Below are 17,722 nucleotides of genomic sequence, written 5' to 3'. Positions count from 1 at the left end.
CAACTATCAATAGTCATATTAAAAATGCTTCAAATCATTGATAATTAGAGAAATGCAAATTAAAATAACTGAGGCACTACATTATACCCATCAAATTGGTTAAGATGACAGAAAGGAAAAGTGACAAATGCTGGAAAGGATATGGGAAAAAATATATATTTTAACACTACCCCCCATTGTGGTTTTTTTGTTTTTTGGGTTTTGTTTGTTTGTTTGTTTGTTTTTGCGGGGCAATGGGGGTTAAGTGACTTGCGCAGGGTCACACAGCTAGTAAGTGTCAAGTGTCTGAGGCCGGATTTGAACTCAGGTACTCCTGAATCCAGGGCCGGTGCTTTATCCACTGTGCCACCTAGCCGCCCCACCCCCCAGTTGGTTTTTAAACTAAAGTGTCCATCTTCTACTATTAGATTAAGCTCAGTAGTAAATACAGGGTGGGCCAAAAATCACAAAAGGGTCTATTGTTATAATAACTTTTTGAAAAATATTTTTCTTTATTTCCTATATGATGCTATGGCATTATAAATCAAAAACAAGAAATAAAGGAGTTATTAAATATTGAAACCCCTTCATGACTTTTGGCCCACCTTATATTTTCATAAGGGAACACCTGTGATTGAAAGAGAAAAAAGTAACCACAAGTTAATCCCGAGTAATCCCAAGTTTTGGAATAGAAGTATAACACACAATAGTTAAAGTGAAATCAAGACTGCCAAACATACCTGTTTCCCTCAAGGCCACTCTTCATAAGGGCATCACTAGCCATGAGCCTTCTTTTCGTGGGTCTTTCAGTACTTTTGAGTCTATTAGAAAAGTAGTTGTCCCAAAAAAACACAAAAAACCCTGAAAGAAAAGTAGTTGTCAGTGAACATAAATTTTCTGGTGAGTCTCTATTATCACATTTAGGATTGACATATTTCTTAAGATAATTCAAGGAAGAACCATTAACTAGCAAGGTCATGATATATATGAATTAATTGATTGACTCTATTCTTACTAGATTAAGCAAGACCCCACAATTTGATACAAATAAAGCTACATAAGAGTAAAGAGCGTTCTAAAAGTCTTTGTATGTTTTAAAGCTGTATTGTCTAAACTGCCTGGGCATCTACTATAAAATATTTTGAAATGCTAACATAATAATAGAAAAAGGATCTCTAATTTCATTCTGACATTCATAGTAACATTTATAGGAATTCAAATGCATTCTCTTCCATTAATAACTAAAATAAAGACCAAATACTTTAAGTCACATCATTTCAAAAGATTAGAACTGACAGCTATCACGGGGCAGCTAGGTGGTATAGTGGATAGGGCACCGGCCCTGGATTCAGGAGGACCTGAGTTCAAATCCGGCCTCAGACACTTGACACTTACTAGCTGTGTGACCCTGGGTGAGTCACTTAACCCCAATTGCCTCACCAAAAAAAAAAAAAAAAAGAATTGACAGCTATCAGATTGCTTAACTTCTCTTCATTTTGGTTCCTTCCTGTGTCAAATGAGGATAGAAGTACTTGAACTGCCTATCTCCCAGGATTGTTTTAGCAAATGAAATCATGCATGTAAAAATGAGCATTTTAAAGAATTTTTATATAAGACCAAGTACTTAAGTTCAAATCATTTTCAAAGATTAGAGGTGTTAGCTGTATGATTTGTAGCAAATCAGTTGACCAACTCTGAACATTGGTTTCATCTTTTGTAAAATGAGGACAGTAATTCTCAAACTCCCTACTTTACATGTGGAAAAACTCAAGAGTTTTGTTGTTTACAAGCCTCAACTCAATTCTCTACCTTATGCATCATTATCTTTAGTTCAAGATAAATTCTGAAGTTGCACAATCAGAATCTCAAACTGGTTTCTCAAGTCTGTATATATACAATAATGCTCATTGCTCTGGATATGGCACCTTTGCGATAAAGCTGTCCAGATAAATTAGATACTCTACTGTATGTAATTAGCACTAAACCTTTCCCCCTTAATCTAAATTATTTCGCTTTTATGAACTAAGAAATCAATTATAGAAATGAAAGAAAAATACAAGATTAGAATGTGAGTGACTGCATGTAATCTAATAAATATTGCCAGTTTAGAACAGAGAGGAACAATGTCCTTATTCAAATTAAGGAAAGTTCAAATTACAAAATACATTTAAAGAAATGTATTTTATTATTTGGTTCAGATGAAAGTTTCATATCAGTATTTGCTCAGTTCCTTTGATGAATAAATCAGAAAATTTTGTAATTACAGCAAATATATTAATCATATTAAAATGGTTGTTTTAATGTTTGGGTAGATCCATCATTTTATTATTGGAGGTATTTCTTATAGATAGATAGATAGATTGATTGATTTTAGCTTCTCTTTACCTCATCCTTCAGATTTCTTTTATTCCATGTCCTCCCAAAAGACTGCTGATTTTACCCTCATTCTTAGGGATACCAAAGTACCACTGGGACTGTCCATGGGCTTTTTATTTTTTACTGCATATCCCACCCATTTCTTCTTCTGTCCATATTACTGCTTGAACTGGCATCAATAATTAAATTTTGGCTCTAAAACTCTTAAAGTTATTGGAAATAAATTTGCTATGTTTCTTCAGTATGTTAAAAAAATTCTCCTATCCTAGTCTTATGAGTAAAATTGCTAGTTACAAGTAGTTCTGAATTAGTAATTAAAGCACTTACAAGACTCTTTAAGACTTAGTGTATATAAGTTGCCTAAGTTGTATAGTGATACTGTTGCTTCATCATTCTGTCTGATCTTACATGTATTGGCTACTGCAAAAGTCATAAGTCCATTTTATTTCTAAATAGTTATTTTAAAAACTGGTGGGGTTTTGTTGTTGTTTGTTTTTTGGGGGTTTTTTTGTGGGGCAATGGGGGTTAAGTGACTTGCCCAGGGTCACACAGCTAGTAAGTGTCAAGTGTCTGAGGCTGGATTTGAACTCAGGTACTCCTGAATCCAGGGCCGGTGCTTTATCCACTGCACCACCTAGCTGCCCTCAAAACTGGTGTTTTTAAACAACATATTTTCAGAATATTTTTCCATCCAAGTATTTAATTTATAGGCAATTTTGGGGGAAATGCCTTTTAAGTTTCATGTGTTTTTCATCATATGTTCTTTTTTTGTTGTTGTTGGGGCAGTGAGGGTTAAGTGACTTGCCCAGGGTCACACTGTTAGTAAGTGTCAGAGGTCAGATTTGAACTCAGGTCCTCCTGAATCCAGGGTTTGTGCTTTGTCCACTGCGCCACTTAGCTGCCCCACTTTGATACTATTATTCTAATCAAATTTGATCTCTACTGTCTAGCATAGTGCCTGGCACATATTAGGTACTTAATCAATGCTTGTTGATTGATTAATGCTAAGATTTTCACAAAATGAATAACAGAACTATAACTTCATGGATAAGGATACTCATACCCTCAGTGGAGCATCTATGTCCCCTTGTCTCCCACCTTTATGTCCATTTATTAGCATAAATCCTCCATAGATCATTAACCAAAATGCTGGATCACTTTGTCTGAGCCTTTTTATATTTTGTGTATAGCAAGGCAGCACTTGAGCTCTCACTACATGACTGGCCTATTTCCCTTTTCCTATTTCCTTTTCTGGTCTTTTACACTACTTTTCATAGGCAAATCATATAGAGTAATATGCTATATACAGCTTGTACCTACTATACATTTTACTTGAATAGTAAGCAAGTTTGAATTTTCATTTGATTCATCCATATATATTGGTGATCCATGCGACATAACAGACGAACATTATTATTGTGTTATACGTTCTAATTCCAGCATGCCTGTTCTTATAATAGATGAGACTATTAAAGGTTAATCATTGACAAGAAAAAATGTTGTGTCACTACATACCAGGAAGATGAGTTTACTTGCTAGTTAGGTTTTAGTCATAGAGGCTTGTTCACAGTTTATATCAATGTGGTGTAACTATAAAACCCATACTGAAATATTACCAGGAAATTTTAATCTTAATTATTTTAAACATAGCTATATTTTCATTTCTTTAATGAGTTATATACTTATCTCTGGATTTTCTTTTTCTTCAGGAATGATTAAAGTTTTCAGCCCTTTCATTACAAGCTTTGCCCTCAAATACCTATTGCAGTCTATTTTTCCCCCCCAAAATAGCCTTGAAATATTTGGTTATTCAATAGTTTAAGTATTTTAGGGATTATTGTATTTGAGCCTCCTATTCCAGTTAAAAAAAAAAACACAAAAAAACAACAACCTGTTTTGAAATACATAATTGGTGGGCTGGAAGGAATGATTAGAATTGTTTGGAAAATTAGAGCGTGCTCCCCTAAACACATTGTGGATTTTAAAGCTCTGCCAGTTGATCAGGTCACGATAGTGAGACAAGTATAGCTCTGTAGAACTGCCATTGTTGTGTTTGTATTTAGTTACTGTGTTTATAAAAGATATATATATCCTTAGCTCAATGATTTCTATGTTTTATCATTGCTCTAATAGATATGGGAGAATAATAAGAAAATAACAAACAGAAAAGGACTATTTGGAGTTTTGGGTTTTTTTTTTCTTATTATAGTTGGTGAGAGGCTATTTGACATTGACAGACAGAGAGAAACAGAGAGGATGGAGACAGAGACAGAGGGAGTTAGCTTATTAAGTCCTTTCTTTAAGCCAAGTAATGGAGATACAAATGTTTGTGTCTGACTCTTTTGTGACCCCCATTTAGAGTTTTCTTGGCAAAGATACTGGAGTGTTTTGCCATTTCCTTCTCCACCTCATTTAAGGATGAGAAAACTGAGACAAACAGGGTTAAGTGACTTGTGCAGCATCACACAGCTAGTACATGTCTTAGGCCAGATATTCAGGAAGATGAGCCCCAGAGATACAAATAGAAGTAAACAAGAAAGTCTCTACCCTCAAAGAGCTTTCATTCTAATGAGGAATGACAAAATGAAATGAGGAGCTAGCAATGGGATGTGTGTAGCATGTGGGGAGGCATAGTATAGATATGTCAGGAAAGTGGTATGGAAGTCTGGTTCCACGCAAGACAAAGCAAAAGTTCATATCAAAGTCCAGGTTGGTCCCAGGGATAGAGTCCAAATTTCCTTTGGTGACAAGATGGAGATGGTGCCTCGAACAGAGGTATAAGATGTCATCCTATACATTCTATCTCATCCTTTTCATTTTGTCATTTAGTTTTAAATTTTAAGTTCCAAATTTTCTCCATTTCTCCAGCCTCTCTTTCATTCATTGAGAAGGCAAGCAGTATGATACCTATTATACATGTGAAATCATACAAAACATTTTCATATTACAAAAAAGCAAAAAAAAAATGAAAAAAATATGCTTTAATCTGCACAAAGAGTTTTCTCTGGAGGTGGAGCCTATGGTATATTTCACGACAAATTGGACGACTCTTTGTTCCCTTAGCATGTACAGAATCTCAAATTTGTTCTGTTGTTTAGGTTGCTCCTTGTACCAACAGTGTCCTCCATTTCTTTCTCTTGTTGAACCCACCCAGCCTTTAAAATCCAACTCAAATGCTACTTGTTCCAAGAAACCTTTCATGGCTTCCTGGTTGGCAGTGAACTAACTTCTCTCTCACCTAATGCGATTTATTATTATTATTATTATTATTATTATTATTATTATTATTATTATTATTATTATTATTATTACTCCTCTCAATGTTGAGCATTTTAGCTGTCTGTGTTTATATCTTACCCTGCCAATAAGCTGTATGTATCCCTTTCTCCAACACCTATCATAGTGTTCTGTACATCATAGGCGCACTCTATTTTTGATTTAAGGGTTAATTTTTGTTTATTTGGGATTTTTTGTATTTACTATCTAGTGGTTTAAAAATTTAAGATTAATTAGTCTTTTTGATCATTGTCTTTTGACCATTTGATGAACTAATTATATTCACTATTAAATTGGTTGCCTTTTCTTCTTTATGTATGCATATATAAACTTATCTCTATAATATATAGAACGTTTATGGTTTTTTTGAGCTTTTAGTCTTTTTAAATTTTAAATATATAATTATCTCTGCCTTCACTGACAATGACACTTCTGTTTATGATGTTAGAAATGTTTCCCTTCTTACTCCCATGTAGCTTCCACTTTAATAGTTGTCTGCAGAATCTGGTCAAAGATTGATGCCTTTCATAGGAATTGTATTTTCATAGAGGGTGGACAGAAATGGATGCAAAAGATTTTTTTTTATTTTGTGGTGACTATACAAAATAGTTAAAGACATATGATTCAGTATTAAGTAGTCCAGCAAGATATTCAAACTGTGGCTATTTCCAAAGTAATTAAAATGAGGCACAAATAATGTATAATTTTCCTAGTATATTTTAAAGAAGAAATCTGTTGTTTTCCTCTTTTTTTGAAAAAATATATTTTGTGATAGAAAATCTCTTTAACTATGACTGAAAACCTAAAAGACATTCTTAAAGATGCTTCACAGCTTTTATGACATATTGAGTTGGCTGTGTGCCTGTTTTAATTAAAATGGCACTGCAGTGATCATGAATTAAGACTCGTTTGATAGATATTTCTAATAGTGGGGCAATTACTCATGCAGAACTCCCATTAGGAACAATGTGGTTTATTGAAAAGAGTACTAAATTTGGAGTATAAAATTTTAAGATCAAATTCTCATTCTGCTTCTTACTCCTTTTGTGACAGTAGGCAAATCAACTTAGCTTATCCGATGTGCAAAATTGAAATTTTAATTCTACTTCTGACTCTTTCTAGCTGGTTGACCATAGACAATTCATTTGACTTTTCTGATCCTCAGTTTCCTCTCTGTGAAAATGGGGATAATAGTACCTACTTCACAGGGTTGTTGTGAGGTTTAAAAGAGATAATATTTGTAAAGCATTATGTAAGCTTTAAAGCACTATATGTCAGTTTTTAATTGGATATTCTAGTGGATCTCAGGTTACATCATTCCAGAGAGTTTTCTAATAATACAAATCAGAATCTATCCTTGTTTGCCCATCTAGTGACTCTCATTCATGTTGACCTATGATTTCACTACAAGGGACCCACCTGACCTGATGGGCCTTCTTTCATTCTCTTGACATTTCATGGATACCAGTGGAGCACACAGGCAGTTCCTTGATTTGTTCCCCATACTTATTACATGACCAGCCCATCTCTTTCACACACATATATTTCTCTTATATTCTGCTCATGCCTATTGTGTAATTTAAGATTCTAAATGTGGATTCTAATCTGTTTTCCCAGTTTTGGGGGAAACTGACTAAAATCATTGATAAAACAAGTTTAGGTTTTTAAGGGTTTATTGAAAAATAGAAAGAAAAAGATTGAGAACAGAATTCCAACAGCCTGGCATTCCTATCTTTCCTCAAATTTCCTGTGAAGTCCTCTGCCGCCACCACCATCATCAAGTCAGGCACCCAAAAAAAGCGAGTGCTCTCCGCGCAGGCCCTCTTTCCTCCTTCCTGTCTCCACCCAGAAAATAGGAGGCTCCTCAAGTTGATTGGCTGGTAGCCTTGATAGACAGCACCCATGAGCAAATGTCACTTCCTGACGCCAAGGAAAAGCCACATGGCCTTCCCCTCTGAGGCATTTTCCTCATGGTGGAGCTTTCCCACAGCAAGTCTCCAGTAGGTGGCATCATTCCAATCATTACACTATCTACCATATGTTTCTTTATTGCTCTTTGTGTGATCTTCAACTTCGATTCTTAGTAGACTCTTCCCACTTTCAGGTTCCTTATTGTCAAAATGGATAATTTTGATTACATTGTCTATTAAAATTAAGACCAGACTCCAATCCACTTTTTTTTTTTTGGTGAGGCAATTGGGGTTAAGTGACTTGCCCAGGGTCACACAGCTAGTAAGTGTCAAGTGTCTGAGGTCAGATTTGAACTCAGGTCCTCCTGAATCCAGGGCCAGTAATAGAGATCCACTACACCACCTAGCTGCCCCTCCAATCCACTTTTCCAGCCTTCCTTTAATGAAGTAGTCCCTTTCATATAGTAGAACTACACATCATTATCCTCATCCACTCTTGTCTTTTCACACCTTCATGCCTTTATTCACATTATCACCTAAGTCTACAATTCAGCCTTTCATCTTCTCCTTATCTTTACTTGTGGATAGAATTGCTGCCCCTTTTTGAAGCCCCCCGTATGAAGCCTTCTCTGACATCCTAGACAAAAGTAATTTTTATTTCTTTGGCACTTTCATTTCACTTTTTACTATGTCCTAATTTTATTATTAATTAGTATTAATATTTTAATGCATATTATCTCCTCTGCTAGTTTCCCTTCCTTGTGCTTCCTAAACATTTGAATAAGGTTTGTGAAAAACATTTTCTTTTTAATTTTTGCATTTGTGAAGCTTTTGGGGGGAGAAAGAAAAGGATAAACATTTGATGAGAGTAAATTCAAACAGCTAAATTGAAATTGTATCAATATTTTTTTTTCTTCTGTAGTGTTAAATGTTTAAAAAAGACAGTGAAGGATTCTTATCACATGATTTGTAGACCATGTGCTTGTGAACTTGAAGTTTGTGCTAAATGTGGAAAGAAAGAAGAAATTGTTATTCCGTGAGTATTTCCATGAAAGTTTATTTTCACTCTTGTAGTGCTTGATACACGAGTTTCCTTTCACTGAAGCATTTTGGTAACTAATTAGAGCTTATATTTCATTATAATTATACAATGGGCCCATATCAATCTGTGGAAACAGATTGTAAGAGAATTTCAATTTAAAATTTTTCACTATCAGTTTCAACAATCTTTTTCTTGTTAATCAATCCTAATAAATTAACATTATTATATTTAAAAATTTTTTTTTCTTGTTTATAACACTCATTAAAGTCAAGCCTCATTTCTCTCTGGTTTAGGTCATTGGACTCAGGGTATAATCCATGTTTCTCTGGTTCATGTAAGACCTGCTTACCAGACACAGAGAGGAAAATAAATAGTCGTGAATTAGATATGGTGCAGTTTTTGATTTGTTATAGTAAATGGAAGAAAACCACATGTCATTATTTGGAATATATTAGCTGTTGCCCTTGTAATATTCCTGTAATGTTGCCCGTGGGGATGCAGACTAACTTCATAGCTTTATGATATAAGCATTTGATATAACTTCATTTGCTACTTGCTATACAGCCATTGAGAGGGTGAGTCAATATGTGCCCCAAACCTTACTCTATTTTATCCTTTTTTACAAGCATTTCTATTGCATTTAACACTTCACACCACCAAACCCAAGTAGCTTCATTCATTCTTCTGCTCCAACTACCCTTTCCTTCTTAGCTTCTGGTCAAATCTACTTCTCCTTAGAGAGGTTTTAGGCCCAGACTCCTTTGTAAAAGTGGAATAAATAGCCAACCAATGAATAATGCATTACTCACCTAAACGATATACTCTAAGGCCTCCCTTCTTAGGCATTTTAAAGTAGAGCTTCCTTGTAAACATGAAGTTCTCAGACTATTTTTGTTTGATTTCAATTAGAAGCCCCATTTTTCACAATAGGGACCCATGGTTCTGTCTGTGTCCCAAGAGAATATAAAACATTTTAAAATTATGAGACTTGGAATATATAGAAAAATTAACTTTAAATTTTTACTGTGATTAAAACAAGATTTGAGTTGAGAATGGACAAAAAAGAGAAACTGAAAATAGGTTAGAATACTGTGATGGTGACATTTATGTTTTTGATTATGTTTATGTTAAGCAGTTTTTCTGTAATGAACGTCATGCACTAATTTGATTGGGCTTGGCATGTGACCAGCAACATTATTATTGGCTGGGCCCATAACTTAATCTTCAGGGATCCTTATTCATATTTGTTTCGTTGAAATTCCTGCTGATCAGAAGAAAAAGTATATTTTTGTAGAAAAGGCTCCCTCTACCTTTGCTCAACAAGAAAATAATAAAAGCCTGACAGGTAATTGGATTTTTTTCCCCTCCCTCCATCAGGATCAGTAACAACCTAGAGAAGACAACAGACGTGGAAAGTGATGAAATATCTAAGTGTAAGAGAAGAAACAGAAGATTTGGAGAAGAACAAAGCAGTGATGAATTAGATTTTGACCTTGATCTAAACGAATCAGAAGATGAAGAACATGATAATCATAACAGCTATAGCAAAAACAAATCTGCAAGTGTGAAAACCTAATGAACTTTAAGGTCTTGTACAAAGGCCTGTGGAATTATATTCAAGACAGTGAAAAGTTCACTGACCAGGGATTAGGGGTTGCTTAGATTCTAGTCTTGCCTCTGTTATTAACCAGTTATGTAACCATGGTAAAAATCACTTGCTTTCTTAAAGCCTGTTGTTTTTTTCATTTGTAAAATGACATCAGTACATGACCTGAAAAAACTGTTTGCAGCTCAAGTTTTCTATCATTTGAATTTCATCCAAAGCAAAATCCATGCTTAAATTTCTCTTGGAATAATAAAAACAAGCTCTTTTTTTGGGGGGGCAGGGCAATTGGTGTTAAGTGACTTGCCCAGGGTCACACAGCTAATACATGTCAAGTGTCTGAGGCCAGATTTGAACTCAGGTCCTCCTGAATGCAGGGCCGGTGCTTTATCTACTGCACCACCTAGCTTACCCCCTGCTCCTTTACTTTTGATGCTTCCATTTTGAGTTTTCTCATGAAATGTCTCTTTAAATCAAATGTTGAGTAATTTTAGTATTATTATTTAGAAAGCCACATAATTAGAAGTCATAAATTTGAACAGTATCCAAAGGAAAGGAGTTGACCTCATTAGGGTGTCTTCAATAAATATTAGTTAATTGATCTCAGGTAGAAAATTCACATTGAAAAGCCATGATCTCTTTTTTTTCCTCTATTGTAGAAATAGAATGTTGTAGTAGGAAGAACACTGGATGTGAGGTTCCAAGATAACAAAGTTCAAGTCCCATAATACTTAGAAGTTGACAAGTCAGTTAAATTCTTTAGTCTTCAGGTTCCTTGTCTATGTAATGGGAGAAAAAATACCTTGTGTGCAGAGTTCATGTAAATAAAGCACTTTGTAAACCATAAAGAACTATATGACTTATCACAACTCATTCATAAAAATCAAGTATTCTTCTTATTAATAAGAATAATAAGGATAACACCAATTTATGCTCCTTGTTTTTCCCCTTCATATAAAGAGCTTAATTTCATATTTTACATTAAAGAAGTGATGTTGTATTGTGAAGGCAGAAGTCATAATCTGTATCACTTGGGTTTACTGCCCAAGAGGTCTTAGACACGAACATTTTTGTGATACATTATACTCAAGCCCTTTCATATACATTATCTTGTGTCATCCATTCTGGCTCTGGTTCTTCCACTTGTTAATTATTAGATACCAGTTCCCTCTGATCCTCAGTTTCCTGTAGAGCAAGTTAGTAAGAGCTGTTCTACTTAGTGTCATAAGTACTATAGAGTTCATCTAATCACATTCCCATATTTGAAGTTGAGAAAGCAGGCCCACAGAGGGCACAGGAATTGCCCCCTTGTTGCATGGGTATAATAGTGGCAGAAGAATTCTGAATTCTCCCAGGCCAATACCCTTTCAACTATATCTACCTTACAGGGTAGTTATGAATCTAAAATTATTTAACAAATATGAAAGTTGTAAATTGCTTTCTAAAAACAAGTTTATATAGCTTTATGCCCAACATTTTAAGTAGGAGAATAATGTTCGTCCTTCTCAACTCCCCTCTAGTCAGTTATGAATGTGTTTCAATGTAATTAAACATATTTAGAATATAATCCAATTTATGCAATGTCTTTGCTTTTGGAATATTATCATTATTATTATTAATTTAGAATGGTACGTGCTATACAGATTACTCAAGTAGAGGGACATTTGATAAAGAGCATCACCTAGTGGCATGTTTTTGTAATTGTAATTCTTTAGTTCCATGCCACAAAATGTTCTTAGCGAAAATAGCCTAGAATTCATTTGCTATTTAATTTAGTTGTATTTATATAGGAATTGTTTCCCTGACCTAAAAGCATTTTCTAGATTGTGAATCAGTATGTGGAAATGGAGGAAAGGCTTTTTATTTTCTTTTTACTGTGATTTCTAAGCATTTTTTTGGGTAGCTTTATATGTGGCCATATATCAAAACAATGTACTGCATATCCTGAAATCTTATAATTTATGATAGTGACTAGTATATTATATGGCTAAAAATTATTAGCACAAAAGTTTGATTCATAAATAAGATTTAGAGTTATGTACTTACTTGCCTATATTATGCAGGGCCAGTTTCAAAACATTTTCAAAGGAACAAAAAGCATAAAAAATATAACAGATGAAAGAAATGGCATCAGTTCAACAAATTTTATTAAATATTAGTACAGTGCACTGTGCTTAGGTCTTTTTGTCTGTGGTTTTGGAAACTCCTTCCATTTTCACAGATGAGCAACTCTTGAAATATCTGTTCAAAAGGAATTCCTGAGAGCTTAAGTCAGTTGTTCATAGTTACATAGGCAGTATGTATCTGAAGCAATATTTTTTTTTTTAAGTGAGGCAATTGGGGTTAAGTGACTTGCCCAGGGTCACACAGCTAGTAAGTGTTAAGTGTGTGAGGACTGATTTGAACTCAGGTACTCTTGACTTCAGGGCTGGTGCTCTATCCACTGCGCCACCTAGCTGCTCCTGAAGCAATATTTTAACCCAGCTCTTACTGACTCCAAAGCCATCCTTTATTGGCTATACCCCCTTTTCTTTTTTTAATCTTTACTCTCACTTGGCCTTATCAATTCTCACTGGTTCAGTTATATTCTGAGTCCTTGACATATGGTAGGCACTTTAATAAATACTTGCATTTAGTAAGCAGCTTTTCTCAATCTGGCTTCACCTTGTCTTTCTAGTGTGTTTCAGCAAAATGAGCTTTCTTACTGTTTCTCACACATGACACTCCATTCTCCTGTCTTTGTACAGGCTCTCTCCTGTGCCTTGCCTTATATTTCTGCCTCATAGATTTCTTCATTCCCCTAAAGCCTCAGCTCAAGTGGCATCTTTTATATGAAACCTTTCTTGATTCACCTCAGGTACTAATATTCTCCCACATTACTCCAATCACTATGTATCAATCGTGTGTTTCATACATACCTGTCATGTTGTTTTCCCCAATAGAAGGTTAACTACTTGATGATGGGGACTTTGGCTTTTGTCTTTGCATCCAAAACACCGAGCACATAATGGGTGTTTTACTTCTGACTGCCCCCTTCCCTGCTCTGCCCTCCCTTCTTTCACCCTTCCCTCCTTATCCTCTTCCCCTCCTACTTTCCTGTAGGGTTAAATAGATTACTCCTCCCAACTGGGTGTGTATGTTATTCCCTCTTTGAGCCCACCCTGATGAGATTAAAATCTTTGAGCTAATTCTGTGTACTAAATTTTTCTTCCTCCCCCACCTCCTCAACCCATACATGTGCAGTTATGCAGAACATCCTCACCTTCCTCTAAAGTGTTTTGCTTTTTACTGCTTCCTCCCCTAATCTGCCCTTCCCTCTTTCTCCTCTTCTCCCCCCCTCTTATCTCCTTCCCCTCCCACTTTCCCTCAGGGCAAAAATATATTACTATAGCCACTTGAGTATGTATGTTATTCCCTCTTTGCGCCAATTCTGATGATAATAAGGTTCTCCTACTCCTTCCCCCTCTTCCCCTCCCCTCCTTAAGCTTTTTTCTTGTTTCCTTTATGTGAGCTACCCCTCCCCAGTCCACCTCTCCCCTCCCCCCTCCCCCAGTGCATTCCTCCTACCCCTCAACCCTATTTTAAAGATGTCATCATGGGTTAACTAGGTGGCACAGTGGACAAAGCACCAAGCCCTGGACCCAGGAGGCCCAGAGCCCAAATCCGGCCCCAGACATAAGACACTCCACCCTGCTTGCCCCACAAAGAACAAGGATACACAGAAAATAAATGCTTTACAGATATCATCCCTTCATATTCAGTTCAGACCCATGTCCTCTGTCTAAGTGTATTCCTTTCAGCTACCCTAATACTGAGAAAGTTCTTATGAGTTCAAAGTATTATCTTCCCATGTATTAATGTAAATAGTTTAATCTTTTAATATCCCTCATGATTTTTTTCCCTGTCTACCTTTTTATGCTTCTCTAGGGTCTTGTATTTGAAAGTCACATTTTCTGTTCAGTTCAGGTCTTTTCATCACAAATGCCTGAAAGTCCTCTTTTTCATTGAAGTCCCATTTGCAAAAGTATCTATTCGCCAGCTTCAGTAGGAGGGGGGAATTAAAAAAGACCATACTTTTTACTGCAGATTCCCTATAAACTTTTATCTTCAAATTTGTATTATCAATGTGACTCCCTACATACATATGGCTCTCAAAGTTCATGAAAGAATGTTCTGTGCTAGAAATGTCAGACTTGGCACCCACAGGAAATGCTCCCAGTGGGGTCAGAACCAGATTAAAATGTAATAGGGAGGGGCAGCTAGGTGGTGCAGTGGATAGAGCACCGGCCCTGGATTCAGGAGTACCTGAGTTCAAATCCAGCCTCAGACACTTAACACTTACTAGCTGTGTGACCCTGGGCAAGTCACTTAACCCCAATTGCCTCACTAAAAAAATATATATAATAGGGAAATGTTTACCAAAATTTTGAAAAATACAGTAAAACACAGATGATGTCAATTTAAAGTTTTCTAAGTCAGTAAGCATCTGGCAGAAATCCATATCTATTTTTCTTTGACACTACTGCTCTGGACCAAAGAGGTACCATGGAAGCTTCTCAGGGCAAATGTCCCTGGGGCAGTTTTGCCCTTGAACTCTGTACTGAATACTATATCTGTCAACTTTCAAATAGATCCTCTTGTGTACTTGTAGAGCCATACGTATAGCAAGAGTCACACTAATAATACAGATTTCAAAGAAGTTTGCAGAGAATCAGCTGAAAGCTGGAACCAGAAAACAAAATCATCTCGTTTATAAATACAAAAGACTGCAATCCCAGAGGTCATGGCAGACTCATGCAAAGTTACCACCAGCATAGTGCCAGCAGAGAAACAATTGACTTCTGTTACAATGATGAATGAATTTAAAGCGTAATGAAGAATTGATGTTCCAGAAGATGAGTTCCAAAGAATTTGAAATGGGAAATGAAGATGGAGACAAAAATAAAGGATAAAGGGCATCTGAAACCTCCAAACAGTAAAAATGCTTTCATCATCAATTTACAACAACTTGGTAAGTATTGTAACAATTGGAATGAAGCCACCTGCTGGAGACTTACTGTAGAAGAGTTCTGCCCATGAAGTGAAGGTCTTTGAGGGCAAGACCAGGAGTCTTTTCTTTGGCGTCAGGAAGTGACGCAGACTAGTGGGAGGAGGAAGGAAGAGACTGGCGCTCGCTCTGGGGCTCTTTCCTGGGGACTCTGGTGGAGAGTGGAGCTAGAAATGTGCTCTCCCTTTAATAGATAGGAATCTAGGCCTTTCTCTCTCTTTACCAAATTCTTATTCTCCTTAATAAATGCTTAAAAGTCTAACTCTTGCTAAAGCTTATAATTTATTGGCGACCACTCATTAAATATTTTAGACAGACTAGCTAGAATTTTAGCCCTTAACAGAATAATGAACCTGAAAACAATGTCCACCTCTATCAACAAGGGCTTCCAGCATCCCTTATCTGGGTCTATGAGGCTTTAAAACTGGTTTGTATTGTAAGAAGAGAATGGTGGGACTCTATTTCCAGAATTATGGAGGTTCATATTTATAGTGATCATTAAAAGTAACTTTGTAATCCTTCTCGCAGCTAATATACTGTTTGTTATATTGTTCATTATGCTGTTAATAAATAGTATAACCTAAGCCTAAGCGATTATTGAGTTCAGTATTTAGAGATTAGCAAATGTCTATAGGAAAATAGAGAAGAGCTCTCTCCAAGTTATTAAATAACATTTTTTTCATCATTAAGTAATAATAAACTGATGAGGGCATCTCAGAGGTAGTCACTTAATGAGATGTTACAGTATTAATTATTAATGAAGAAATGCCAGAACATAATCCTTGATTGCCTAAAGACCTTAGACAAGAACAAATAAAGATGACGTAGTAGAGGCTGGAAGGGTCACTATCCTGCATAGGAAACACATAACTGATTGACGCTAAAGACCTGCCATACTGCCATAGGTGATTTTCTACATGTCAGAAGTGGAAGTGCAGTGAAATACACCCAGAGGATATGTTGTGAGCATAAAAATTAACAAGGTAGCATGACTACAAAAAAAGCATAATGAGGCCTTCAGGTTTTTTCTTTGTATTCCTGTTTTATCTCCCATTTATAACAGTGGGACCATTTCCACCACAATGTCATGTCCCCATCCCTTCTACAGCACCAAACTTGGATTAATTCTTTATGACTCAGCAGAGACTGTCTGTCCCCATAATGTAGTTTCCTTCCTTTGGGTTTTTTACTTGTCGTAGGATTTCCTGTCAACTTTACCAAAAGATATTAGAGATTTCCAGTATGTCCAGTCAGGGACATCCCACACGTAAATCAATCATTTAGTAGGGCTTAAAATCTGGCAAGAACTGGATTTTGAAATTGTCTCTGAATCATTTATAAGAAACAGTTGTTTGTTTCTGTAAGCCTTTGTTTTTATAACCTATCAGTGGCAGGATTCAGGCTGCACCTGTGTATTTGTCAATTGGGAGGCAATATCCTAACACTGGAGAAGTCTTTTCAGGTCTTAGTGCCTGAGGCCTGTTCTTTTCTTTTTTTTTTTTTTCTTTCAATCTGGAAGATTCTAAGTATTTTGCAGATTTTCAAGACAGTGTGATAAAGAACACGTTGAACTTGGGAGTCAGAAGGCCTGAGTTAACATACTGGTTCACTCAAGCTGTATGAGCTTCACCACTGAGTTTCTCTTTCCTCCTCTTTAAAGTGGAGATAATGCTATATAACTTGCCTTGATCAATGACGGTGGAACTACCACATCACAATTTTTTTTGTTTTTGGATGGGGAAATAAGGCAATAAGGGTTAAGTGATTTGCCCAAGGGTCACACATCTAGTAAATGTCATTGATTTGTTTGGTTTTGGCTGAGCAATGAGGGTTAAGTGACTTGCCCAGGGTCACACAGTTAGTAAGTGTCAAGTGTCTGAGGCCAGATTTGAACTCAGGCCCTCCTGAATCCAAGGCCAGTGCTTTATCCACTATGCCACCTAGCTGCCCACATCTAGTAAATGTCAATTGTCTAAGGCTGGATTTGAACTCAGGTCCTCCTGAATCGAGGGAGGGTGCTTTATCTACTATGCTACCTACATCATGATCTCTTAGGAGCATTTAACATAAGGAAATAGGAATGTCACTAAGGGAAACAAAAGATGGAGAATCTTTTTTTCTTTTGGGGGGGGGGTTTGCGAGGCAATGGGGGTTAAGTGACTTGCCCAGGGTCACACAGCTAGTACATGTCAAGTATCTGAGGCCAGATTTGAACTCAGGTACTCCTGAATCCAGGGCCAGTGCTTTACCCACTGCGCCACCTAGCTGCCCCAAAAGATGGAGAACCTTGCTGGAGTAGATCAAGAATACACAATTTGTCCTGTATATATCTTCTTTGTACATAGTTGTTTGGTGGTTGTCTTGAGGATAGGGACTAATTTTACCTATCTTTGCTCCCTAGAAGTGCATGATGCCTGGTATATACTAAGTGCTTAATAAATGCTTGTTGATTTGAAAAAGGTGAATTAGTTGTGTGGCAGCGTTAAGAG

The 17,722-nt window shown here is 36.3% G+C and overlaps 2 protein-coding genes across 5 annotated transcripts in view; both read left to right on the top strand.

The window, feature by feature from the left end:
- Positions 1-17,722, top strand: part of GDA (guanine deaminase) — a 293,146-nt gene that overhangs the window by 31,090 nt on the left and 244,334 nt on the right. The gene's annotated exons all lie outside the window — the stretch shown is intronic.
- Positions 1-17,722, top strand: part of C1H9orf85 (chromosome 1 C9orf85 homolog) — a 311,173-nt gene that overhangs the window by 91,291 nt on the left and 202,160 nt on the right. Inside the window, exons 4-5 of one of the 4 annotated variants that reach the window (XM_043975112.1) lie at positions 8,464-8,577; positions 9,961-12,539. The exons of 2 other annotated variants lie outside the window; for them this stretch is intronic. In XM_043975112.1, the coding sequence (XP_043831047.1) occupies positions 8,464-8,577; positions 9,961-10,159 (313 nt within the window). In that variant the 3' untranslated portion in view covers positions 10,160-12,539. Of the gene's footprint in view, positions 1-8,463; positions 8,578-9,960; positions 12,540-17,722 lie in introns of those variants that run through there. One more of the 4 variants, XM_043975111.1, reaches the window with a different exon arrangement.

Source organism: Dromiciops gliroides, chromosome 1, assembly GCF_019393635.1.
Source record: "Dromiciops gliroides isolate mDroGli1 chromosome 1, mDroGli1.pri, whole genome shotgun sequence".
NCBI lineage: Eukaryota > Metazoa > Chordata > Mammalia > Microbiotheria > Microbiotheriidae > Dromiciops > Dromiciops gliroides.
The sequence above is the reverse complement of the archived record's forward strand: the minus strand, read 5'-3'. Positions and strand labels throughout refer to the sequence as shown.